This window comes from Penicillium pulvis, assembly GCF_028828015.1.
Source record: "Penicillium pulvis strain IBT 33274 chromosome Unknown scaffold_8_segment0_segment0, whole genome shotgun sequence".
Lineage (NCBI taxonomy): Eukaryota > Fungi > Ascomycota > Eurotiomycetes > Eurotiales > Aspergillaceae > Penicillium > Penicillium pulvis.
In genome coordinates, this window is record NW_026643080.1 from 2,217,437 (window position 1) to 2,242,700 (window position 25,264).

Below are 25,264 nucleotides of genomic sequence, written 5' to 3' on the forward strand. Positions count from 1 at the left end.
ACGCATAATGACTACCACTCTCTCACACACGGCCTTCGCGGCCAGCACCTCTATTCCGTCTGCATTCACTGTCTACGACAATGCCTTCTATAGCATCCTTGGCTCAGCCCCGAAGCTGGAGGTCATCTTGGAAAACAATGACTTCCCCTTCGCCCACGAAGCAAGCGTCTATGTCCCAACGACAGATGAACTGTTCATGTCTAGCAACCAATTCACTGATCCAGTCACTAATGAAACCACTATCGTGATCTCAAAGGTTAACGTGACCGCAAACCCCGTCACCTCCGAGATCCTCAACTCAACCGTTCCCATGCCCAATGGCGGCGTAAATCACGATGGTGGCATCCTCTGGACTGGCCAGGGCACTCTGAACACCACAGGTGGTCTTTGGCAGATGTCTGCGCAGTCGCCGAACAAGGCCGAGTTCATCGTGGGAGGCTTCTACGGCCGCCAGTTTAACTCTCTAAACGATGTTGTTGTCGCCAACGACGGCTCCTTTTGGTTCACAGATCCCATCTATGGTTACATTCAGGGTGTCCGGCCGAAGCCCAAGCTCCCAGCTCAGGTTTACCGGTATGATCCTGCTACCAAGGCTGTGCGCGTTGTTGCGGATGGGTTCGGTCGGCCCAATGGAATCTCTTTCTCGCCTGATGAGAAGACCATGTATATTTCCGATACTGCCGAGACAATCGGCGATGGAACTACCGATGCGCTTCTGCCTGCCACTATGTAAGTTGAACCCTGGGATCATGTTTCATTCGGGCATGAATGGAACTCAATGGGGAATTTTGACTAACCTTGTCTAGCTACGCTTTCGATGTGTCCACTATTAACGGTCAGGCCTTCCTGACTAACCGCCGGGTCTTTGCCATGCCTGGTGATGGTATTCCTGATGGCCTCAAGGTTGATCAGCACGGTAATGTGTACGCTGGCTGCGGTGACGGTGTCTATGTCTGGTCGTCTGGTGGTGTCTTGCTGGGTAAGATTTTGATTGAGGATGGCACTTCGAACTTCTCGTTTGGCAAGAAGGGGCAGCTGTACATTCTCAACGAGAACAAGGTCTACCGCGCGCAGTTGAACAGCACTCTGCGCAGCACTCTCTGGAAGAACTAGAGAAGCAGGGAAATGTGTAGATGAATGACTATGTGACGATGATAATTTTGTGAGAGCTTTGCTACTCTGCTCGCTTCTCTTATAGAAGCTATGTATTATGCTATTGTTACATGCTCTATTGCCTATCAATAATTTTCTATATGGATTTCGCGTCAAGCAGCTTCCATCCTCATACTATCACGATTCGTCCGTCTTTGTTTCATTTTGTTACGCCTTTCCTTCAGACTCCCACTAAGCACTAGCGTCTGCAGTGCGAGAGCTAGTTCTCAACCAACAGTGGGGGTTTCAAAACTCCAAATCATACCAGAAAGGGTCAAAGAAGGTTTGCTCGTCGAAAGCCAAATCACGAAAGAGATCCTCCGGAAACGGCATTTGCCCTATGCTGTGCGCTGCTATGTCAGATTGTTCGCCGGGGTCTTGCTGCTGCTCAACTTGTTCTGTTCCTGGAATTAGCTCGACGTCAGTTAATGCTGAGGATAGATCTCTTACCCGACAGGGCCGCCAACAACTTTGATCGAATCGTCCCCATGCTATCGGCACATCGTTCTGCTACTATGCTGTAGGTTTTCAGGTGCTCAAGAGCTGCCTGGCACTTATCCCAAGATATCTTCAATGTTTCACGGGTCACGATGTTGACAATAGATTGGTCAAGCTCAGCGAGCAGCGTGACAGACCCAGCCGTGAATAAGTCTGTGTTAAAGTAAGCCTGCGAAATAAGAAAGACGGAACTTTGGCATGCGTACAGAAAACATTGTAAAACCATACGCTTGATAAATCGTTGTTGCAAGTCTCGTGTACTAAGGAAATGAGATCAATGGCTGACTGCACACAAAAGATCGAGCAATCCATGGTAAAATTTGCGTGAATTCCAGTCCCCAACCGTCCAGCGTTAAGTTCAGTCACGGATCCTGGAGAGGACAAGATCTCGTGTAGCGACTGTGACAGAACTGGCCTGTAGATAAGGATTCTCAGGTACAGAAATCTGCAATAGGATTATTAGGAACCGTAACAGCTGGTGAATGCATTGTAATATACCTGGCTTTAAGCAGACATCTTTCTCTCAAGAACTGGTTATCCTGTGTTTCGTGGATTGGTACGTCCCATCGAAGTTGCCCAGGAACCGTCAGTCGAAAGTCCTGGAGCTCTGCGTCAATCCGTGTGATGCATTCAATCTGGCGCAAAGTTTCCGTCCTCCCTCTATGAACCGAGTTGTCTGAATCATTTTTGGGTTTCTTTTCAGCATTATCGTAGAGTGTATTCAATGTCGTCCGAAGAAGGTCATACAGCTTCAAAGTCGCAATGAACCACTCGACGCGGGAAAACAACCCCGGTGGCTGTACACATATTGAGGATTCCACGACTAGGTGCTCGTCATCAATAGATTGTGGTAGAAGGGTGGATGGATTATGCGATATCATGACCGGGCGACCAAGAATGGTGCTTACTGCCCTGAGAATTTTGTCAGCCAAGTATTCAGACAAATGGGATATGCGCCCTCTTACAAGTCTAGCATCACACAGCCATGCCATACTCTCCTCCGAACCTGTATCTCGGCAAATGACCGGTGCTTGTTTCCCACATCAGAGTGCAATCCAATTCCCTGAGCTAGTCTGCAGGCTGTCCCAATCACATGCCAGCATCGGTTGGGGGTACGAGAGCCCTGAAGATAGTGTGCCATCAGAAGGAGGGTCTGAGTTAGGGCAAGATCACCAGCTTCGAGATAATCTACATCTAAAGCTGGTTTGCTTGTGTGGAAAAAGGCTTCGGATGTGGCCTCGCGTTCAACCTGGATTATATCAGAGAATTGGCATGCTAAAGCAAAGACAACGTTCAGCCCGTAGTAAAAGGTCGTGCGAGTCTCACTGGAATCACCGAGACCCAGTCCACGGGTTGATCGTGCACTGGAGGGGAGTCCGTCTTGACTCCACAGTGATTCATAAGCCGTGAAGAATGCCACTTTATGCACGAATGGGTACAGACTATGGATTTTGGTAAAATAGCAGTCAACCAAGTGGTCTGCCAAGTGGCGTGGTGGAAGCAACTCGCGAGAGTCAGCGACGTTTATAAGGGCCCTTGGGCTTTCCTGATTCACAGATCGACGTGAATCCTGATGGGAAGGCTCCTGTGGGGGCTTTGGTGTCCTTGATTTGACCGTGTCCTGCAACTGCTTGATAAAGGCGATGGTGGACGAGTCTCCAAAGAACCCGCTTGTCGACTCTTGGTCACTAGTAAGCGGTCTCGAGACCAGACCCATTGCAGTCACGCTTGACATGCATTCACTGGCTGTTTGATTAGGCACAGGCTTTTGTATTCCAGGACCGTCGGGTCCATGGCGTCTTGTGCCTGCATTGGGCCCCGTGGGTCTTCACTTCGAATCAGCATATGAACTCGCAAGATCCCACGCGCTTCGTTAGTCATACCTCGAGTCATTTTGGTCATTCTCATCGTCATAAAAGCAGTTCTCTCGACGGCGTTGACAAGTGCCACATTTAGGTCGATCTCCATCACAGCGGATTTTATGAGATCGACAAATTCCACATGCAACGCTGACTCTTTTCCTCTTGACGTATCTGGGCTGTGCGTCGGCTGGACTGAACATTTGTTGCCTTTATGATTGAACCTGGTCGTGTTCTCGGACGATGCCGGGAACGCGACAGCTTTGGCGGTGAAGCACCAAACTGTGTACATAATGCGCGGACCGGTACATGTGCCCCTTGGACTCGGTAAATCTGAAGTCAAACATGTTGGATGATCCGCTCCAAATCACGACCTTGCTGATTCTTTCTCTCGCCCTCTTCAGCCCAATGCCCTGCCCTTGATTAAATCTTATCTTTGTGTTAAAAGTCTTTTTTTTATTGATCAAATTTTTCTTTTTTTTTTCTTTTTTTTAGATTTACACTAGTCCTAGTATTGAATCCTAACTTGGAGAACCCGTTCGTGAAATTGGATGCATTGAATGATTCCAAACTCTATATTTCTATCGAAAGTCTAATATGCTCTATTTTTGTCAAAAAACGTCGTGGCAAACACACCGCATTTTTTTCCCCAGGTTATTCTCTTCCATTTCAAAATGGGCGAATGATTTTCCATCCATTAGATGATTGAGGTGAAATCAGCAAAGAGATTTCTGATACTCTCAGAATCATCCAACGCGGTAGCATAACCCAAAATTCCATCTGGTCGGAGGACCACCACTGCACCTTTTCCCGTGGAGATAGTGTATCTTTCATGGGCAGACCTGGTATTGTCGTAATATAGATTTCCGACTCTGGGAGTTCCAAACATCTTGTCCCCTCCATCCGGGCTATCAGCGATCAAGGTGAGGAATCGAACCATGTCTTTAGGGAGAGTGGCTTGGAACTCCTTCAGCTTGTCCACTGACAGAGCTAGATTGTCGTGAGTAATCAGGGGCTGTCCAGCGAACACGAGAATACTCCACTGCCCAGTGTTTCGGATCACCTGGTACAAACGGGTTGGAACACGAGAACCAGGGGCCATAATCAAAGCATCAGGTCCCCTGCGACCGGACGAGATCATCCCTGTTGGTGGTGCTTTGTTGATGATGCTTTCACCGTAATTTATTCCCAAGCCGAGGTTGAACAAAATGGTGTCATCAAAGAGCTTGGTGAACAGTTCGTTCGCATTGAGAGAGGTTCCCTTGTATTCATCAGGCACAGTGCCTGAAATGGTTGCCGAGAAAGCTTTGTCGAGCTTAATGAGATGCTGAGCAGCGGGGCGTCTCTCATCTTCGTATGTTTGCAAGATCTCGGGGGTGTACCAACCCTTTACCACACCTCCCAGCTTCCAGGATAAATTGATGGCATCGTGGACGCCTGTGTTCATTCCCTGGGCAGCTCCAGAGGAGTGGGTGTGGCATGCATCTCCAGCTAAGAGAATGCGCTCGTTGGAAAAGAATGAATCGGCGACTTGTTGATTGATGCTGTGCAGTTGTTAGCTCTGCTATCGTGTTTTCGTCTTTTCAATGCAAATGAGTACATACCTATACAAGGTCCACCACTCAACTTTCTCCACCTCCAGTGAGAAAGGCTCCATCGACTTGACTGCTTCAGCCACAGCCTGCTCTTCGGTGAGTTTATCACCATACTTGGCAAGCATGTCTTCCGTCATGGCAAAGCCAATGCGTTTAACGCCATGATCCAACTGAACCCATAGAACATTCCCATGACTCTTAGATTCGATCGAAGCAAAGCCTACATCGGCGTCGGGCATGTTTGTCTTAAAGACACCATCAATACGGACCCATCTATAGTGGGTGCGGTCACCTTGAGCTGGGATCTCCGCGATCCTTCTCACAAGTGAATGACCTCCGTCCGCGCCAACAATGAATTTGCTATCACGACCAAAGTCAGTACTTGGATCATTCATGACAGTCTTAGCAACGAGTTACCTGTTGATTGACATCACTTCCTCAGTGTCTCCCTTCCGGATACGGGAAGATACTTTGAAATCACCCCTGGGCAAGTCGTCGATGGCATAATCCTCGAGTTTCCAACCGATGAGCAGACGACCTCCGAGCTTTGCATATGTATCCCGGATCACGTTTTCAGAGTATTTTTGCCTGATGTTCAGGCAGTAATCCAAGAATGTGCCGTGCATTCGCTCAAACATGACATGCCATCCACGCGAGGTCACTCGCTCGCCATCTTTGAATGTCACGCTGTTTCGAGCGATGTATCCGATTTGGTTCAGTTCGTCCAGGAGTTCGAGTTGGTCCAACATCTCTAGAGTTCGCGGGTATAAGGTGGTCGCTCGGCCATACATGGCTTGCTCAGTCTTGTCATGCTTCTCTGTGGAAAGAGTTAGATACTGATCAATAGCTGACGAGAATCAAGATAAACAGACTTCGGAGGGGCTACTTACCAACAATGATAGAGTCCACGCCTTGTCTGGCCAACCCGTGGGCTATGAGTAGGCCTACCGGCCCACCACCAATAATTAGCACATCTGTCTGGATAGTCGCAGCCATTCTCAGATATATGTAGTGAAGGATTTAGAGTGTTTATGAGGTAGTTCGAGCTTAGTTCTTTTCAGGGACGCCAGAGATCTTTTATATTCAGTACGAGATCGGGTACATCGGCATCATTCTCAATAATCAGAGAATCGGCCCGATCAGTGTTGCTCTATGGGGATCGAACAAAGCGTAGTATTGGCTATTCAAACCGGATTGACGACCAAACCGAACTATAGGACGTAAAAATTGGCAGATGCCGGACGTATATCGATGTAACGGCTCGTAAGTATCTAAATAATCTGCCCATCTACGTTATCAAGTGGGTGTATATTATGTATCGGAATGTATCGGAGTGAAAATTACACAGCGGCAATCCTCGAATGATCAAGCTCCTAGTTGTGGATAGGTATACCACTGTGTATCCATAATGAATCCAAAGGATTTCACTGACTGAATGATGAGGGTCCCCGAGGTCACCGTCGTCAAGTTCCGTCAAGAAATATCCATGGATCCTGGGCTACGCTCGGTGCATGGGTCTTCCTGAGACTCCCGAACTAACTTAGCCTCGCTTTTTATGTCTATCTGGCGCATTGATTCATGAGCTTTACTTGGAGATTTAGGTTTGTTTGGCGGTGTGTAACCTTGCCCTGAATTCGGTGACAACATCAAGAACTATAGAATTTGAGACCCAAAGCTGTTGCGGTGTGACAAAAATAAACGTCCAAGGCTCGCAATATATTTCACGCATAGACCTCGGACTTGTTTAGGATCCTGAGACTAGATTGGGAATTGAGACAATACTTTAACGAATGAGGACCATCCATAAATGTCTATATATAATCATTGATCCCTCCCCGTGGATATATTTAGTAGGTTCATTGGCTAGGTAGCTTTGATTATGAGCGCGAATCCCAGGGGCCCGGGGGCCAAGTGCTTAGCATAGACCCTGGTTCCAACATCACCAGTGATTCGTGGAATGAAGCCAAGCGGCTTACCCTGTTTATGTCTCATAAAACGCAGAGCCCAGATATTGTCAAAGAATATGAGTGGACGAGTATACATATGTAAAGATCCAGATCGGGCACCAGCTTACTCAGTACGTGTCAACTGGAATTATTTATAACCGGTCGGACAATTTAGTGGTGCCATCATATCAAGTCTTCGTGTCATCATCCAGGGTCATCTGCAAGAGGAGTGCCGAGGGTGCAGGAGCATCAGCCCTGGAGTAAAGTATATTCTAAGTTGTGGAAGGGGCCGCATTATGGCTGAGGGGGTGGTGCATCATTCCATTTACCATGTTTTATGCGAGGTGTGCCATGTGTTCTTCTCTATTTCGTCACTGCCCTCTGATACACAAGATGCTAATACAACTTTGGAAGCAGCCTCCTCGCGTGACTTGAGGGGTTTTTTTTTGTCATGAGGGGGGTTGAGGGGCTCATCGCGATCGAGAAAATTGGAGCGGACGCTTGATGACGAGAGCCAAGATGGCGGGGCTGTTGACTACCGACGGCTATTTTCTTCTCTAAATAGGATACCGGGAGTCGGTGTAGGATCTGACACTACTGCTGATCTCAGCTGGATATCTTGGGAGAAAGAAACGAGTGGTTGACCCAATCTCCCGATCTCCCTTGTCGGGTCTCGGCTTTCGCTTCCTCATTCTGAAGTAAAAATTGGGGGTTCCACTCCCCTGCTGAACCCCCAAATGCGCCCTTTTCTTGTGCGAACGGACGTTGTCGCGGCCTTTTTATTTGTTTTTCTTGCTTCCAAATCATTCAAGGAAACGGGAAAAATCAAAACAAAGAACATGTAGATCCAAGTCAAAATCACACTTGGAGTCACACCGAATCTTCCAGGAACGATAAACATACGGGACAAATCCGGGGAGAAACTCAAGCTCCTTGGCAAAAAAGGTCGAGGCACTCAGCTGGGGAATCTGGTGAGCCTCTTAAATGAAGCTTATTGGCGATAGGGCGGAGCCGAGGGTCCACACGGCATGTCGATCATTTACCCCCGGACTTAAGCCAGCGCCATCATCATAACATCTTGAATAATAGTCCGAGAGTCGATCTCGCGGACAGTTGGCGTGACCGCGTCGAATTTTGATTGGCATAGCAACGCCTCCAACGACTGAGGTACATGTAATATCAATGCAAGAAGCAGGTGTAAAAATCAAATTCAATAGTGCAAGACGAAGTGATGATCCCTTACGTCCTGCCCACGGCCCCGATTCCCGCAAGGGTGGATCCATGCACTTGCGCACTTCCCGATTGCGAATCATGCACCCCTGTGGAGATGAAAGGAGATAGGAGTAGACAAATTCTGGTAATCTCAAGGTCGGACAGAAGTGGAGCCTCCCCTGTGAGGTACGAGTCCAGGCATTACGAGATGCGAGACATCACATAAGGGATGTAGCTAAGCAAACTACATTTCTGATCTCTCGAAGTGGGCCCCTGTTTGCAAATTACCCAGTCTGTTTATGATCCACTCTATTGGTGATTCTTTGATTGCTATCCCTCTTTTGGAGTTGAGCCACGTCGGACCCCAACTGCTACTGACATGTGCCTTACATTCATAGGACCAATATGCAGCTTAAAGAAAGACGTGATTGGCCTCCCCTGGTCCCAAGACCTTTAATCAAGGCGAAAAACCCACCTTGAAAGACGACATCTGCATGACCCTCCATCGCGGGCCACAAAGGACGGAGTAAATCAACATAAATTGAGCCACTTCCGCCATTGTTTGTCTTTTTCTTTTCTAGAAACATAGCCACGGTATTCCGACCTCCTCGACAATCTCCTCCCATTCCCCTCACCATGTTCGGGCTCCTTTCCCTTTTCATCTCATTAGTTGCGGCTTACCCTGCTCGGGGGCCATGCACTGGTGACTGCTGGGCTCATGATCCTTCCATGATCCAGCGTCAGTCAGATGGCAAGTACTTCCGCTTCTCCACGGGCACAGGTGTGAACATCATGTCCTCTCCGGCCCTGAAGGGACCTTGGACAGACTTGGGTGCTGCCTTGCCTGATGGCTCCAAGATCGACCTCAGTGGTGCAAACACGACCAATATCTGGGTATGTAAACAAAGAAATCTAAAAACGTATCTATTGATATCTAACCTTTTTGGGTGTAGGCTCCCGATGTTCATTACGCCGACAGCACTTACTACATGTACTACGCAATTTCCGCCCTTGGTACACAGACATCCGAGATCGGCGTTGCTACTTCCACCACTATGGAGCCCGGTTCGTGGACTGACCACGGCATTGTTGGTATCCCCGCAAACTCTGATTACAACCGCATCGACCCCAACTGGATTGAGATCGATGGCAAACAATACCTTCAATTCGGTTCTTTCTGGCAAGATATTCACCAAGTCGAGCTTACGAGCGCACTGAAAGTCGGCTCCAACACTCCTTACCAGATAGCATACAACGCTTCTCTCAACCACCGCGAGGAGGGATCTTTCCTGTACCAGCACGGTGACTACTACTACCTCTTCTTCAGCGCTGGTATTGCCGGATCGTACACCGCGACTACCCCCGCTGCGGGCGCTGAGTACAGTATTCGTGTGTGTCGCTCCACTACCGGACTTGGTGGATTTGTAAGTTTTGAATTCCCTGTTCAGACAAAAATAAGGTAGCCCCTGTGCCTTGGAAATACGCGTCATAACTAACGGGATTGATGATCTGCAGGTGGATAAGGACGGCACCGCCTGTACAAACTCCGGCGGAACAATGCTATTGGCCAGCCACAACCAGGTCTATGGACCCGGTGGAGAGTAAGTGATGCGATGCAAATCTGCACTCCACAAGGCGTAATTTCTGACCAATCAACTTCTAGGGGTGTTCTCACAGACAGTGATCTCGGACCTATTCTCTACTACCACTACTATCCCCTCGCTGAGAAGGAGGCTGGTGGCGATGGTACTGCAGGATACCGCTATGGGTGGAACGAGCTCGGCTTTACCGATGGGTGGCCTGTCGTCAAGGCTGCTTAAGCACACCATATTGCCTACATCTAGGTGATCGTTTGACCTCTCCACTTTGGGTATATGGTGGAGTTGGTAGGACCACATCGTATAATCCTTATATATTGTCTGCATGGCTCGGCTCTCGGCTGAGAGCTCGGCTGCTTACTTGCTTTTCTTTCTGTTGATGGTTGGGTTCCCATGCCTTTTTGAGTTATACGCTCGTCTTTCTCGATACCCATGTGCGGCCTTTTGGCACGATCATGCATTAGTGTCACAGATTACTACTAATTTCTAATCCGTCCCTGGAGGCTCATTCCAGGGAATGCACATTTGATCAATCTCCATGTTACTTAGAGGACCCAGCAAATATACCGCTCGTTTGATCGCCATGATTACGCATCCTTTTAATTGCTGCTACTATGTATCACGTGTAGATCGCTATACCTGCGAAGATCTTCTACAGAGTATTAATCTTGATTGAAGAGTGGGAACGCCCCATTCACGCCTTTCGTAATCCACAAAGGCACATTCGTTGGACATCGCCATAAACTGACGTACATAGCAGGCACACTCTTTCAAAAAGAGTCTTACGTCCGAGACGATGATCTTTCCAATTACGCCAACGTAGGGAGTACGCAGATATGTCTCCACCGTGTCGGAGATCAACAACATCGCTTTAAATGATCATCAATATGAAACTTCTAAGTTTATTCCCGCAGAAGTTGTCTGCCCATTTGCTCATATTCCTTGCGAGGTATTCTGGGCATTCTTGAACTTGGCCTGAGTTCATTCAACGAAATCATCCCCTGAAACTATCCTGAGATACTTGCAAGCTTGGACAAGTTCTTTTACTTCGTTGTCTAGAGATTCGGTGCTGATCATATTGAACACCTGACCAATGTAAAATTATCAGGACAGTGGTACCAAATATCGTATATATAAAATATTTGATCTGGGTTGTTCTCCGTTGTGTAGTTACTAAAGTCCAAAAACTTCAACTTTCACGAGAATCAAAAATTGATAGGCCAAGGTAACCAAGCTAGAGACATGTAAAGTCGCCAAATTAGCGTGGTGGGAAGCCTTTTCCGTACATTAACATGGAACAACATGCACCGCATTTCTATATTACAACAAGGCTAAATGGGAAGAGCAGACCCGCTCACGAGAATTGCCACTCGCCAGCAATCGAGAAAACCCTCAGAGTTACTTCGCCTGTGATTTGGGTTCAATCATGGCCGGGCGCCGATAACAGAGAACGGGCAAAGGTTGAGGAGTAAAGGGGGATTACGGCTCTAGATTTGCTTACTCGAGGCATTTGCGGTACCCATTGTTCTCATAGGCGCCAAACCAATTACATGTCGGGTAGAAAGATGCGATGGATATCGAGTATTCCTGAGTGAATCTTATGAAGATTCAAATCGATCGAATGGTAAGCGTAGAAAATGAAGTTACAAGGGGCATCAAATAATGTAGCTCCCAAAATAAGCAAGGTCACCAGAGTTTAAATTTGTAGCCTTGAGCTGATAGAGAAAGTGGGAAAAATTTGGAAATATCTCTGAATGGCTTCAAAATACTGCCACATCTCCGATTCTCTATACATCTAAGCACTTCACACCGCCATAACCGAATGGTCGAATTTCAAAAAGCTTCTGTGTCACTAGGGCCTTACGCCGGATAGGCCACTCCGTTGTTAACCGAACGCCGATGTCGAGGGCCAGAACCGCCACTAGACACCGCTCAAGTACCAAGCGTCCCTAGATCTTGAGCCACTGAGGGACAAAGCACTAGAACAACTGGACGACAATTTACAAATATTTTCCTCTACTTGGGGGTAATCAGAGAACGCAAGCTGACCTTTTCCCTTCCCCTTGCCCCCCTTTATTCTGGAGTCCCCACACCTTCTTGAAACGCTGCACTCTCATGTTTGACCTCACCTGCTCTAGTATAGCCACAAGATTCATTCTTGCGCATGTACCCTATCCGTTTCCAAAACCAGTGCTCGTCTTCCAAAGAGTCGAAACAAGATTCGAAAATATTGAGCCACTTGTACTCATTGTGATAGATGCTCGTATAAAGCGCATGGCCAATAGACTAGAAGAGTTGCCGGCGCACGCGATCAAGAATGTAGTGTAGGCCTCATGCCAAATTTGGGATGTAGCCATTTCTGAGAGCAGTGAGCTCGAAAAAAGCCATTAGGCCTCACTGTATGCTGTATTGAATTCAAATGTGCCACTTTTGAGGACTATCAGAGCTTCTTCGGGCCCTGTTGTAGAGTTTAGGATGTAACGAGATTATCGCGATAGCCAATTGGTCAGCAAGCGAAGAGCTTAGACAGGTAAAGAAATAGAGAGAGAAACAGAAAGATAGTACAAAGAGCCTGTCCCCACTTCCCTCGAGTCACATCTACATCAATGATCTGAACTAGGGTTCAAGGGTTGAAGTGGGCTTTATCGTCGGAGAATTGAGTTGCCTTTTCTCTGCGTGGCCTCTTATCAGGGCTTCGCAACTTGTATGCAACGTTGATATTGACCTGCCAGAGGTCGATGTCAATTAAAAATTGTTTGACGACAGTGATTTTAGACACATAGCAAATGTACATTCTCCTTCTAATGGTATGGGTTAAGCTTTTCTATTCCGATGAGGAATCTCCTTATCATGTGGGGTCGGCTGTGTCCGAATCTTTGCCCCTTTTGGAGCAGATCGTCTAGTACTGGGAATGCCTTTTACGAGAACTCCAGGAGTTGTTATATCTGAGAGCACTATCGTTGCTAACGTAAACAATTCAAATAGAAATGAATTAAGCCCCCGGAATCTTTGATATACATGTTGACTCGTGATTTCTGTGCTAGTGTTTGCTTTGTTTTGGCTTTGATAAATGCCAAAGCGTGATCGACCACGAGCTTGGAAGGTTGACTCGTGCACTTCTAGAATCCCCATATGCTTAATCTTGACACCTATATACCTCTGGCTCATCTTTGCCAAGAATTGTCATTTTTACATTGATTGGATTGGAGCCCCGGGAACAGGTGGCAAAGGGTCTCCTGAGGTTTAGCCACACCAACAACATTGAAAGATTACAATACAGCAATTATTCCCGTACACTAATATAATCATTAGATTCTAGATATCTCTCTGCCATTTCCATCTCAATTGTTGCTTTCTGGGTTGCGTGCAACATTAAACTGATAACAGTGGTCGACTCGGACTCGGAGAAAACTTCCCCGGAGCCTCGAGCTGGCCTTTTCTGACACTTTGTGTACTTCTGGGGTTCTCGACCTTCACCTTTCTCTCTCTTTCCACCCACTCCTCCACTCTCTCCCTCCTCCCAACTCTCCGTTTTTTTATTGGGGACCCTGCCCTCGGGCATTTTGTATATTGGTTTTCTTTGGGTGCTTGGTCCAAATTCCCATTCCTATCCCACTCCACCCCATTCTCCGGGGAATTGCCAGTCAAGTCATAGGGCATCGCAATCATTTCCGAGCCTCAATTCGAAAGTGTAGCACTGAGCTTGTAAGTCTTGCTCTCCATCTGCCCTCTTCCAAAACCATCTCCCTCGCCAGCCTACCTACGATTCTGAGGGCCCGAGGCTGTTGCGATCTGCCTCCGTCGCAATACTGATTCGGTCTAGTCTTGATTGCAGGCTACGTTTGCACGGCTCTATCGCCTCCGTTACCCCCTGGTCCTTGATATCGCTTCCAATTGCGCCGGTTCATCATGTCCGCTGAAGCATCGAACGCCACCAATGGTGCTGCCTCCAAGTCTCTTGCCGCCATGCTGGAGGAGCAACACACCCGTGAAGACCATCATGTCACCGTTGAGGACGTCATCGATGAGGAGGATCTCAAGCACCCGCCGCCATCATCCCTGGTGAATAACAACTCATCGGCCCCTGTTGCCCCTGTCTTGGAATCCACCACACCGGCTGAGACCGCCACCCCCTCCCCAATCTCGAAGCCTGCCGTTAAGAAGACACCGGCATTTGATGTACAGTCGGAGGAGCTGTTCCCAGCACTGGGCAGTGGCCCTAAGCCCTCTGCCCCCGCGGCTGCTACCTGGGGTGCGAAGAAGCCATCTGCAGCAGCCGCTGTGGCCCATGGCCAGCCCGCCAAGCCAATGGGTAAGCAGATATTCTAAATACAGAGCACTGCATATCTCCGGTTATCTAACGATTAGCAGATATCCCCCGAGTAATGTCTCTTCCCGGAAAGCACATGGAGCAGCTTCGCCTTGCCCCATCTCAGATGCTTCCCCGCGGTCAGATGAAGAAACCCCTGCAAGATATCCTCCGTGACATTTCTCGGAGATCCAAGGCTACTGTGAATATTCGTGGTGGCCCCGGTGGCTCCGTTATCTTTGAAGGCAAGGGATCCGTCGAATCAGTCCGCCAGGCACTGAAGGAGGTTGCACAGCAGGTTGGATCTAAGGTATGCATACGTGCCCTCTCAATCGAATCACTGGTCTAACTTTCTGTTTTCATAGCAATCCGTCCGTGTCCCTATTCCTACCTCTGCCCGAGCTCACATCATTGGCCGCCAGGGTGCGGTGGTTCAGGACATTCAGACCCGTACCGGTGCTCGTGTTCAAGTTCCCCGCGCCGATAGCAATGCCGCTGCCGCTGAAGATGATGACGATGATACCATTGACGTTCTGATTGAGGGTGATGCAGTTGCTGCTGAGATGGCTCGCCGGGAGATCGAGGCGATTGTTAAAGAGCGGGGCTCGAGCATGAGCTTGCGCTTGAAGACCGTCCCGCCAGAGTTCTTCCCGTTCATTGCTGGTGCTCACGACGCAGCTTTGCGCGAGATTGAGGAGCGAACAAAGGCACAGATCAACGTACCCCGGTACGACACCTGGACTTCGCAGCCCCCTCCCCAGGAGGCACACCCCGGCCAGGTGCAGTTCGTGCCTGTTGCCGACAAGCACATTCTCATTTCTGGAGAGCGTGCCGCGGCCCAGGAAGCTCGTGCAGAGATTGAGCGTTTGGCCGCCGACTTGCAGCGTAAATTGACCCTCCGCCAATTGGCTATCAACCGCGGCCAGCACCAGTTTATTCTTGGAAACGAGGCCGACGCTTTGCACCAGTTCGTTGCGCAGACTGGCTGTGCGATTATTTTACCTCCTGCGTCGGACGACAGCGAATTCCTCACAATCACCGGTCCCGTTGACCAAATTGAGGCTGGTGTTAACCACGCGATGGATCTTGCGACTAGCATGCAAATGGCCAGCATTGACCTGTCCCGCCAACACCCCAACGCCCCTGCTGGTCCCCACGCTCACGCTCGTGCTCTGACTCAGTACCTGAAGCGTCGTCAGATCATCAAGCAACTCGAGTCGGCTTATGATGCGCACATCGCTCTCTCCCCAAGTGTCGAGGGCCCTGTCGCCTGGGAGGTCTACTCTCGTGATGGCAAGAACACCATCCGCGCTCGTTCAGATATCATGAACCTTGTTCAAGCCCACCCCCCGTCTCGTCTCCGTCATGTCCCAGTTGACCCCTACTTCCACCCTTACCTGCGCTCTCGTGGTGCGAGCAAGCTCCAGGGTGACTACGGTGTTCATCTCCTCGTGCCCGAGGATATTGACAGTCCCGAAGTTGTCCTTGTTTACGAGGGTCCCACTTCCACTGCCTCCAACTTTGAGGTCCCGAGATAGCGTCCCTCCCCGGCGGAGGTTGCCGAGTTTGAGAAGTCCTTGCTGGAGGCTCAGGCTTTCTTGTTGAGCACACTTGGTAACCAGAATGATATCGTTGGCGCATCGGTTTCTGTTCCTGCCAAATACCAGGAGAAGGCCCGCAAGTTCATCATCCGTGAGCAGGATGCTAAGGGTGAAGACAGCATTCCTGTGCGTGCTATTGTTGGTGAGCCCAAGGCCTCTAAGTGTGAGATTTCGCTGCGCGGACCCTCCGAATCCGTCTCGGAGCTCGCTGCTAAGCTGGAGGCGTTTGTTGTGGAGCAGGAGCAGGATGATCTGGAGCGTGGCTACACAAACACCTTCGATTTCCCTCAGAAGTTCGCCAACTTCCTGATCGGAAAGCGTGGCGAGAACATCAACAAATTGCGCGAGGAATTTGATGTCGACATTAAGGTTGAGAACGGCAAAGTTGAGGTCAAGGGCCCCAAGGCCAAGGCGGATGCTACCCGCATGCGTATCATGAACATGGGCAAGAAGTGGGAAGATGAAACCACCCACGTCCTGAAGGTTCCTGCCCAGTACCACCGCGAGCTTATCGGACAGCGGGGTACCCTTGTGAACCGTCTCCAGGACCGCTACTCAGTCCGCGTCCAGTTCCCTCGGGCAGCCGCCTCTACTGACGACCAGTCCGTTGCCGAGACTGCCAGCGATGCTGGTGTTGCCCGCAACCGCCCTCAGCAGGCGTCTGATGAGGTCATTATCAAGGGTCCTAGCAAGGGCGCTGACGCTGCTCGTGATGAGATTCTCGGTTTGTTGCAGTGGGTTATTGATCACTCGAACAGTGCCACTATCTCAGTCGCCCAGAGCCAGGTTGCTTCGCTCATTGGTCAACGTGGCCGTGAGATGGACAAGCTTCGGGCGGACACTGGTGCTCAGATTGATGTTCCTGCCGCGAATGATGCACCGGATGCATCGGGCCGTGTCCAGATTCGTGTCAAGGGTACCAAGCAGCAGGTGGCCGAGGCTAAGAAGATCTTGCAGCAGCGGGCCACCGACTTTGATGCTACTGTCACCAAGTCTATCGAGGTTGAGAAGAAGTATCATAAGGCCCTTATTGGGGGTGGTGGTATGTTTCCCCTTTTAGTCAACAGATTTTGTTTGGGCCTCGTTTTACTAATGACTACTAGGTGCCAATATCCGTAAGATTGTCGTTGATGCTGGTGGTCCCAGTGATGGCAGCGCTGCTCGTATGGTCCGATTCCCCAAGCCTGATAGCACCGAGTCTACCATCCGTCTCGAGGGTAATGGAAAGATTGTCGACAGTATCATCGCTGCCATTGAGGAGTTCGTCAAGGAGCGTGCCGATCAGGTCTCTGAGACTGTTGATGTCCCCACTGCTCAGCACCGCCTCCTTATTGGTCGTGGAGGTGATACCCGCCGCGGCATCGAGTCGAAGTTCAACGTCACTCTGGACATTCCCAAGCAAGGCTCTGGTCGCACCGACGTCAAGCTGAAGGGTGCTAGCGGTGCTGTTGCCGAGGCAAAGGAGCACATCCAGGGCATGATGAAGGACCAGCACGCTGAGACAGCTTTCGTTCCAACTCACTTGCACCACGCTGTCGCTGACAACGGTGCTTTCTTCCGCCGTCTGCGCAGTGACCACCAGGTCACTGTTGATCATGCCGGCAAGTCTGTACCCGCCAATCCGGCTTCTGAGGAGACTCGCAGCTCTGCCAATGGCACTTCTCTTCCCCTTATCACCGATGACCCCACTGAGGCCACAGATGCCCACTCCTGGAAGGTGATTGACAACAGCCTCTCTGCCGATGCTGACACCACCCCCTTCCCGTGGGTCCTTAGTGGCTCTCCGGAAAATGTCGCCAAGGCCCGTGCCGCGATTGAGAAGGCTGTTGCCTCTGCTAGCCAACAGTCCGCTACTGGTTACCTGATCCTGCCGGATCCTAAGACCTACCGTTTCGTTGTTGGTCAGGGCGGTAGCCAGATCAACGCGATCCGGAAGAAGACCGGCTGCCGTATCAACGTGCCCAAGGACCAGGCACGTGGCGAGGCCATTGAGATCCGCGGCAGCTCGGCTGGTCTGGAAGAAGCCAAGGACATGATTTTGGAGGCCGTGCAGAATGGCCTGAACGGCTCTGCTCGTTGAGAGCTTTCTTGGTCTGAATTCTTGGAGATTCTTTGTTCAAGGCGTGCACGGCAGAACATATTGAACTCGAGCATATAAACCATTCTCCAGCGTTGGAGCAGGGCATTCTTGTGTTTATTCCTGGTTTAATTTTTTTTCTTACTTACCATGGTATTTTCTTGTATTTCCCTTTATTTCAAAAGAATGATTCTCTTCTCCGCTCATGTTCGAGGTAGCTCTGGAGGAAAGCGTTGTCTAAAACTCGATCAGCCACAACAGAAATGAAACGCATTGATTCAAACAAATTTAATTAAACTCAAATTAAATGATAACGCCACATTTACTCCAAATGCACCATGTGGCTTATCTGGCCACGGTGACCTGTGATAATCCTTTCCTCGAACAGCCACCGCCATCATCATACACGTAAACAATGACATCATAGTATGGACTACAGATCTCTAGTATAAGAATATCTTCATGAGTTGAATATTGACAATCTCTCTCTCTTTTTCTCTCATACATACTCTATTTCCCATCAAAGCACCATTCAAACAACCTCACTTGAAACAAGTCCAACCCCCTGGGCAAAGATACCTACTTTATATAACCATACAACACGACCGAACCAAAATGCCCATCGGCAACTCCCAAGATAGCGGCGTAACAGGCGCTGCCAAATTCACTACCTCAACTGTTGGAAACCTAGTCGGTGGAGTAGGTCGCACAGTGGGTGGCGTTACTGGCGCTGCGACGCGTGGGGTGGGCGATACCATCACCAGTGCTACAGGAAGTGCAGGCAAGCCCGTTGGCGATGCACTGGGTAGTGCAGGAACAGGCGTGGAAGATGGAGCGAAGAGAGTTGCAAGGGGAGTCGAGGATGCTGGGCAATGGAAATAATCGATGATGGTGTCTGAGCTGTATACCAGGATTGCTTGATCTCGCATGTACTTTAATGAACTATGATCCTATGTATCAATTATGCCATATCTATTCTATCAATCTATTGAATCTATACCATATATCTATTCCTCCAGTCAAATCTTACAATCTATACAGAACCGAAACAGGAATCCAAATCAAATATTCACAAGGAACGCCCTCCGATCAACCTGCAATCCCAAAGCCATGAACGCGCCAAAACTTCCACAAGTCATAAACACCGGTCCCCAAAATGCAGGAACAAACTTTCCCACCAGAAGGTACCGCCTCATAGACCAGTAACGAAAGAATCCATAACCCAAAGACCACACTCCCAGTACCTGGCATAGTCTCGCCGGCGAAACGGCACCCAGAAGCTGGCTGGACATATGCTGCCCTTGGGTAGTAGTCGAAGAGTGAGCATCTGGACTTTGATGTTGATTTTGATTTTGATTTTGATTTTGAGCCTGGCCCTGGCCCTGGCCCAGCTTCTTCTGATTTGCAGCCATTTCTTCCAGTTGCGCCGGGATAGATGGAGCAAGAGGCCCCAGGCCAAATTTAGAGCAGAGAACCCGGTCAATAGCCTCTAACCGGTCTAAAGCTAGTGCCATAGCTGCAAAGCCGAGGCCGGCGCGCGTCCATGAGAGGAAGGTGCGCTCATTGGCATGGTGGTCGCGCTGCTGGGAGCCTGTGTTTGCGACTCGCGCGGGAATGAGACGGCGGAGAACGGAGGCGACCATCGCCGTTTAATTAAATAATCCGAAATCAGGTGTTTCGGGCCTGGAAACGAATGGCTTTTATGGATGATGTCTTGGATGTGGATTTTTGGTAGATGATGAAGGGCTTATCGGGGCATTTCGGGGATCGTTCACGTGGAGAAAATTGCATTTTTGGATTTATTGATGCCCGTACCTGATGATGTTGATTTCCATTGTTTTGACTATACATTATCATTGACGTTCTTGAACAGTTACTGTAGTAGGACTATGTCATTTGCTTTCTATTGTCTTATTAATATTCCCTGCGAACTATGGTAGACTAAGCGATCAGCAGCCGAGGCTGCAACGCTGCGGTGTTTAGATGTTGACTTACATCTTCCCCTATTGGTCAATCTAGACCCACAGCCCTGCACTATCCCCGGACATGACCTGGACTCTTTCGGTCTAAAAATTACAGATCTATGAGAATCTGCTACTTCCTATCTATCGGTCTCTCCCTACATATGATTATTGGACAAAAAGCAGTCCTGTCGCCGATTGCTTCGGACGTAGAGCATGCATTCGGACGAGAGAACAGCGCTCGGGCGAGAAAGGGCTTACTCGGGCGAGAGAGGATGGCATCATCTGAGTTGTATGCGTATTACCACCACTAGATCCTGACGCGTGAATTGACAATAGAAACAAAGTAGTATCTACTTGAATACGTAGAGATCTTCACTTGAGTGGTTTTGTAATATACAAAGGTGAAGAATGCAATACTACGTATGATCGGTAGAGGATTGAGAATTAAAAAGTGGTTTCTATTTCTAACCTTGGAAAAGTACATAGTTGATCACAAGTAGCTTTACCATTCCAATCCATTCAATTTCAATGGCAAATGAAGCATCCTATATCCCGAACTCATAGGCCTCGGAAGCTGGCCCGCTCGAATATTCACCTGCAAAGACTGATGAAGAAGCCTCGGCGCATTCAACGTAGCATCACGTTCTGTCCGTAACGACACAAACTCCTTCTCAGAAACGACATCTCCAACATGCTTGTTCTGTTTCCTGTGATCGGCAACACTCATCCACGGAACAGGAGAATCTCGTCCCTCTGGCGGGTAATCATGGCCTGGCCAGATCTTGACATGGTCGTCTAGAGCTAACAACTTACGACTTGATTGAAAAAGATCTTTTGCGTCTCCACCTGGGAAGTCGCAACGTGCTGTTCCGATGTCCGCGTGGAATAGAGAATCGCCACAGAATACATTATCTATGGGATGAATGTTAGCGACAGCGTTTAGGCCAGTGAGAATAGGTTGTCTTACCTCCGATTTGGTATCCTAGATGATCTGGTGTATGTCCAGGAAGATGAATGGCTTTGGCTGTTAAACCACCGATTTGGAAAGATTCGTCATCTTCGAATAGCTTGTCAAAGACGGTATCGTACTCTTCACTCTGGATTCCGTAGCGTTGACCGAATAGCGTTTGAACTTGCTCAATGCGCTTGCCGATACCGATGGGCGGCTTGTACCCTTGTATCTGAAAGAGCTGTTTTTGGAGATATGATGCTGCAGTCAAGTGGTCTGCATGAGCATGCGTCTCCAAGATTCTTTCAATTTTGTAGCCCTTTTCTTTGACTAAAGCGAGTAAGGCATTGGCTGAGTCTGTGGTGATGGCCTGGGTGACAGGGTTATAATCCAAAACTGGGTCGATAATGGCTGCAGACTGCGTTGATGGGTCTGAGACTATGTATTGCCATGTTCCTGTAACATCTTCAAATACGGGGTGAATTGTAGGCTCCTTGATAGCAGCGGTGCTATAACTTGTTTGGCCATTTGGTACGGCCAGAGGGGCAGGCGTAGGTTGATATACTGAGTTGTATAATGGATTTTGTGTGCGCCTGATGCCTGTCTTCGACCTGGTGGAATATGACTTGTTTGACTTCAGAGCATTGATGCTCTGAGTCCGATGGTGAGGTAAGAAAGGGATGGCTGACATCCAAGGTCGAGCCCCTGCCGATAGGCTGTCGCAGGTGGGTTTAAGTCGAAGTGACTTCATAATGTGACTCATATTAAGCGCAAGAAATTTTGATAAAGCAAATTTGGGACGGGGGTGAGAAAGTCTGAAGTACTCAAGTTTGATGTTGGATGCCGAACTTATGTGGTCGCCGATCGCCACTCGGTCGCCGATTGATATTACTTCGGTGAACAGCCCCGTTAGATTTTTTGCAGCGAATATTTTGAAATAAGATATCTTCGGAAGTCGGCAGTATTAATCGGGTTCTCAAACAAATAAATCATATGATTGTGGGCATACAGAACAATTGAAATGTAGTAGTATGGCGCGACTAGAAGTCTCTGGGTACCTAATTCTTGGTATCAAGATTAAAAGGGTTTCAAAATATATTTTTGAGGACGTAACTAATGCTATAACCTTCTATAAATTGACCTTTGCTGTTTTTATGCTAATAGTATAATCAATGAAATCGAATGAAAACTCCTGGATTGGACACACGCTGTCTTTACAAACTCAATATGTAGTCGCTTTTCCTGCAGGATGTTTGAGCTTCCTGAACCACTGAGCTCTTTGTCTATCACTAAACGCCGATTGACATATATTCCCCAAATCTATGAGTTCTGGGGACTAATTCCAGTAGGTACCTGGAGTATAGTATACTGCGGGTTGGACTGTGGATTGTCGAAGTATAAAAACCGGGGTGTATCAGACAGTAAAGTTACCGGCGATCACCTCATCGCCCGAGATCAGCTTCCTCCATTCCTCACGCCATCTCCCTTTTCTTCTTCCTTTTTACTTAAGTGGAAGCGGTCCCTATCTTCAATTCTCCATTTCCTTCATTATAATTCTACAAAAATGCTTTACCGTCACTTAACAACCGCCGCTCGCTCGGCCTCCCGCACGCAGGCCGTGCCAAGCCTCCGAAATTTCGCAACTGCCGCCCCGGTTTCGGGCACCCGCAACCACAAGGTCGTGGTGGTCGGAGGTGGTTCCGGAGGTGTGAATATCAGTCACCAGCTCCTGCAATCCGGCAAGTTCGCGGCTGAGGACATCGCCGTCATCGACCCTGCCGAATGGCACCACTATCAACCTGGTTGGACCCTCGTCGGCGGTGGCCTCAAGACTAAGGAAGAGCTTCGCCGTCCGATGAAGAGCCTCTTCGACCCTAAGCTCAAGTTCTATAATGATAGCGTCGCGACCTTCGCCCCGGAAAACAACTTCGTTACCCTCTCCAATGGTGACAAGATCGGTTACGACCAATTGATCGTCGCTCCCGGTCTCACTGTCTCCCCCGCCAACATCAAGGGTCTCCCCGAAGCCCTCGCCAACCGCGATGCCCCCGTCTCCTCTATCTACACCTATGACTCCGTCCAGGAGGTCTTCCCCTCCATTCAGAAGATGGACAAGGGTCACGCCATCTTCACCCAGCCCGCCGGCGTGATCAAGTGCGCCGGTGCCCCGCAGAAGATTATGTGGCTCGCCCTGGACTACTGGAAGCGCGCCGGTCTTTACAACCCCAGCAACCCCTCCGGCTCGGCTATCAACATCAGTTTCGCTACCGGTCTCCCGGTCATGTTCGGTGTGCCCAAGTACAACGCCGCCCTGACAAAGATGCAGCAGGAGCGCGGCGTCAACCCGCTCTTCCAGCACGACCTGGTCGAGATCAACGGCAACAACGCTATCTTCGCTCGTCCCGATGGCGCAGAGACCGTGACCAAGCATTTCGATTTCCTGCACGTTGCGCCAAAGATGGGATCCCCCGCTTTCATTAAGAACTCCCCTATCGCGAACGAGGCTGGATTCGTTGAGGTCGACGATGCCACCCTCCGCCACAAGAAGTTCGCGAACATCTGGTCCGCTGGTGATGCGTCTAGCTGTCCCACCTCCAAGACTGCCGCCGCTGTGATCGCGCAGTCTCCCATTGTTGTGCGGAACCTGCTTAATGCCATGGAGGGCAAGCAGCCCGATGCCGCTTACGACGGATACACATCTTGCCCGCTGCTGACTGAGTACGGAAAGGTGCTCCTGGCCGAGTTCAAGTATGGTCCCGAGCCCAAGGAGACCTTTGGTAACTGGTTCGGTATTGACCAGGCTGAGCCGCGCCGCTCGTTCTACTACTTGAAGAAGGACTTCTTCCCGTGGGTGTACTACACACACATGGTGAAGGGTAACTGGGCCGGTCCTAAGGGATGGATTAACTAGATCATCTATTGGTAGATGTTGTGATAATGTACTATAAAATAGCTGGGATAATAGACCTTTAAAATTGCGATCAATCAAATTATAGATCAATTGAACATTCAGTTTCCTTTCAGAAGTGATACGGGACGCGGGGCAAAGACGGAAGCCAATGTCAGTTGGTCTATTAGTGTATCGAACCCCAAAGAACAAGACTCTCCGCACCGGATCCACTCAACGGTGAATATTACCCCCCACGATAGGGAATGAACGCCCAAAAGAGCAAAAAATCCCCGAATGGCAAGCGGGGGTCACCTAAACCGGTACCTTTCGGCGCTCCTTCAATCCTTCACCATACGGACCTGGCGGACGGAAACCCCACAGACTCGGAAAGCAAGATTCCGAAGTACGAAGTTCCGTATACAAGGATCCACAACGGGGCCATATCATAATTTGGAGGCAGCAATTTAGCAGTCGATCCGAGGAATAGCAAGAATTAGAAAGCGTTCTAATAATAAGTAATAATAATGATAAAACCCTCAGACCCGAAACATTGCAAATGATATCACACCCCGTAGCGCAGTCGCAGCTGCAGCCAAAATATTCTCTTTTAATCTAACTCCCGAGATCTCCGATCCCCGATTATATGTAATCAAAGGGCACTCAAAGTTCTCTGTACCACTCGGAGTATCCACAGAGTGGGACATGACAGTACACTCCTCGTACTCCGCTTACTGCTGCTGCTTCTGGGCCTCAAGGTAGTTGTAGACACCGTAGGCAATAGCACCACCAACGAGGATGATACCGTAGAGGCCGACGCCGAAGCCACCGGAAGAAGAAGAGGAAGAAGAAGAGGCGGAGGAGGCGGAGGGGTTGGCCTTGGGCTCGGGGTCACCGGGCTGGGATCCGTTAGCCATTGTTGCCAGATTGATTGCGCGAAAGTTGAAATAGGGGGTTCGGTAGACAGGGTACGAAGGGAGGAGATATTTAAACGTACCATGCGCTTCACGTTGCCGACAAGCAGACCGTCGAGGATCTCGCGAGCCTCATCGGAGTGGCCAACATCCTCGAAGGCCTCAGTGCCGTCCTGGCCACCGACATCAAGAAGAACTTCCTCACCACCACTATCGAATACTGTTAGTCAGTTCTATGTTGCACATAATGGTGTGGAGTCCTGGCGGTGGAGGGGTGCGGGTGGGCCGAAGGGTTTGCGATAGGGGTATGAATTCCCGCGATCACGGAACCGCCAACAGCCACCGAGACCGCAGAAAGCAGGGAGGGCAAGAGGGAAGTTTCATAGGGCGAAAACGTACGGGTGCTCGTCGACGAAGCTAGAGCAGTCGTAGACCTTGTCGTGAATGACCATGTAGAGGTCCTTCTTGGTGTTGTGGGCCTCAACCTCCTTGAGGGTGAATTCCTTAGTCTCAGACATGATGGCTGGTGAAGAGTCTAGAATAATGCGATCGCACGAGGTTAGTTTCTTCTTGGTATAGGCGAACCCGAGGTTGAAGCGGATAGAGTAGAATCGACAGGAGATTGTTTTTTTTTTTCGTTTCGGAGAACGAAAGAGGAAAGCGATAGAGAGAATGAATCCGACAAGAAGTACTCACATAGAAA

General features: G+C 49.3%; 11 protein-coding genes across 11 annotated transcripts; 5 read left to right on the top strand and 6 right to left on the bottom strand.

The window, feature by feature from the left end:
* Positions 1-7: 7 nt before the first annotated feature.
* N7503_010251 (SMP-30/gluconolactonase/LRE family protein) lies at positions 8-1,113 on the top strand (the record flags this gene model as incomplete). Its single annotated transcript, XM_057069797.1, has 2 exons — positions 8-729; positions 807-1,113. 2 exons carry the CDS (start codon positions 8-10, stop codon positions 1,111-1,113), a joined length of 1,029 nt encoding a protein of 342 aa, XP_056916408.1.
* Positions 1,114-1,398: 285 nt separating this feature from the next.
* On the bottom strand, positions 1,399-3,367 carry N7503_010252 (fungal specific transcription factor domain-containing protein; the record flags this gene model as incomplete). The annotated part of the gene is made up of 5 exons (XM_057069798.1): positions 1,399-1,550; positions 1,603-1,803; positions 1,857-2,095; positions 2,149-2,562; positions 2,616-3,367. 5 exons carry the CDS (start codon positions 3,365-3,367, stop codon positions 1,399-1,401), a joined length of 1,758 nt encoding a protein of 585 aa, XP_056916409.1.
* An 839-nt stretch (positions 3,368-4,206) lies between these two features.
* Positions 4,207-6,100, bottom strand: N7503_010253 (uncharacterized protein; the record flags this gene model as incomplete). Its single annotated transcript, XM_057069799.1, has 4 exons — positions 4,207-5,053; positions 5,114-5,464; positions 5,522-5,921; positions 5,995-6,100. The coding sequence occupies 4 exons, from the start codon at positions 6,098-6,100 to the stop codon at positions 4,207-4,209; spliced, it is 1,704 nt and encodes a 567-aa protein (XP_056916410.1).
* Positions 6,101-8,898: 2,798 nt separating this feature from the next.
* Positions 8,899-10,082, top strand: N7503_010254 (CAZyme family GH43; the record flags this gene model as incomplete). Its single annotated transcript, XM_057069800.1, has 4 exons — positions 8,899-9,156; positions 9,216-9,686; positions 9,778-9,863; positions 9,926-10,082. 4 exons carry the CDS (start codon positions 8,899-8,901, stop codon positions 10,080-10,082), a joined length of 972 nt encoding a protein of 323 aa, XP_056916411.1.
* A 3,061-nt stretch (positions 10,083-13,143) lies between these two features.
* N7503_010255 (uncharacterized protein) lies at positions 13,144-13,422 on the bottom strand (the record flags this gene model as incomplete). The annotated part of the gene is made up of 1 exon (XM_057069801.1): positions 13,144-13,422. The coding sequence occupies one exon, from the start codon at positions 13,420-13,422 to the stop codon at positions 13,144-13,146; it is 279 nt and encodes a 92-aa protein (XP_056916412.1).
* A 347-nt stretch (positions 13,423-13,769) lies between these two features.
* Positions 13,770-17,850, top strand: N7503_010256 (putative RNA binding effector protein Scp160; the record flags this gene model as incomplete). The annotated part of the gene is given in 5 exon segments (XM_057069802.1): positions 13,770-14,172; positions 14,232-14,479; positions 14,535-15,695; positions 15,708-16,812; positions 16,874-17,850. The coding sequence occupies 5 exon segments, from the start codon at positions 13,770-13,772 to the stop codon at positions 17,848-17,850; spliced, it is 3,894 nt and encodes a 1,297-aa protein (XP_056916413.1).
* A 612-nt stretch (positions 17,851-18,462) lies between these two features.
* On the top strand, positions 18,463-18,729 carry N7503_010257 (uncharacterized protein; the record flags this gene model as incomplete). Its single annotated transcript, XM_057069803.1, has 1 exon — positions 18,463-18,729. The coding sequence occupies one exon, from the start codon at positions 18,463-18,465 to the stop codon at positions 18,727-18,729; it is 267 nt and encodes an 88-aa protein (XP_056916414.1).
* A 179-nt stretch (positions 18,730-18,908) lies between these two features.
* Positions 18,909-19,490, bottom strand: N7503_010258 (uncharacterized protein; the record flags this gene model as incomplete). Its single annotated transcript, XM_057069804.1, has 1 exon — positions 18,909-19,490. The coding sequence occupies one exon, from the start codon at positions 19,488-19,490 to the stop codon at positions 18,909-18,911; it is 582 nt and encodes a 193-aa protein (XP_056916415.1).
* Positions 19,491-20,313: 823 nt separating this feature from the next.
* Positions 20,314-21,511, bottom strand: N7503_010259 (MBL fold metallo-hydrolase; the record flags this gene model as incomplete). Its single annotated transcript, XM_057069805.1, has 2 exons — positions 20,314-20,723; positions 20,779-21,511. 2 exons carry the CDS (start codon positions 21,509-21,511, stop codon positions 20,314-20,316), a joined length of 1,143 nt encoding a protein of 380 aa, XP_056916416.1.
* Positions 21,512-22,324: 813 nt separating this feature from the next.
* On the top strand, positions 22,325-23,671 carry N7503_010260 (NAD(P)/FAD-dependent oxidoreductase; the record flags this gene model as incomplete). The annotated part of the gene is made up of 1 exon (XM_057069806.1): positions 22,325-23,671. One exon carries the CDS (start codon positions 22,325-22,327, stop codon positions 23,669-23,671), a length of 1,347 nt encoding a protein of 448 aa, XP_056916417.1.
* A 707-nt stretch (positions 23,672-24,378) lies between these two features.
* On the bottom strand, positions 24,379-25,079 carry N7503_010261 (cytochrome b5-like heme/steroid binding domain-containing protein; the record flags this gene model as incomplete). Its single annotated transcript, XM_057069807.1, has 3 exons — positions 24,379-24,546; positions 24,645-24,771; positions 24,961-25,079. The coding sequence occupies 3 exons, from the start codon at positions 25,077-25,079 to the stop codon at positions 24,379-24,381; spliced, it is 414 nt and encodes a 137-aa protein (XP_056916418.1).
* Between the last annotated feature and the right edge of the window lie 185 nt (positions 25,080-25,264).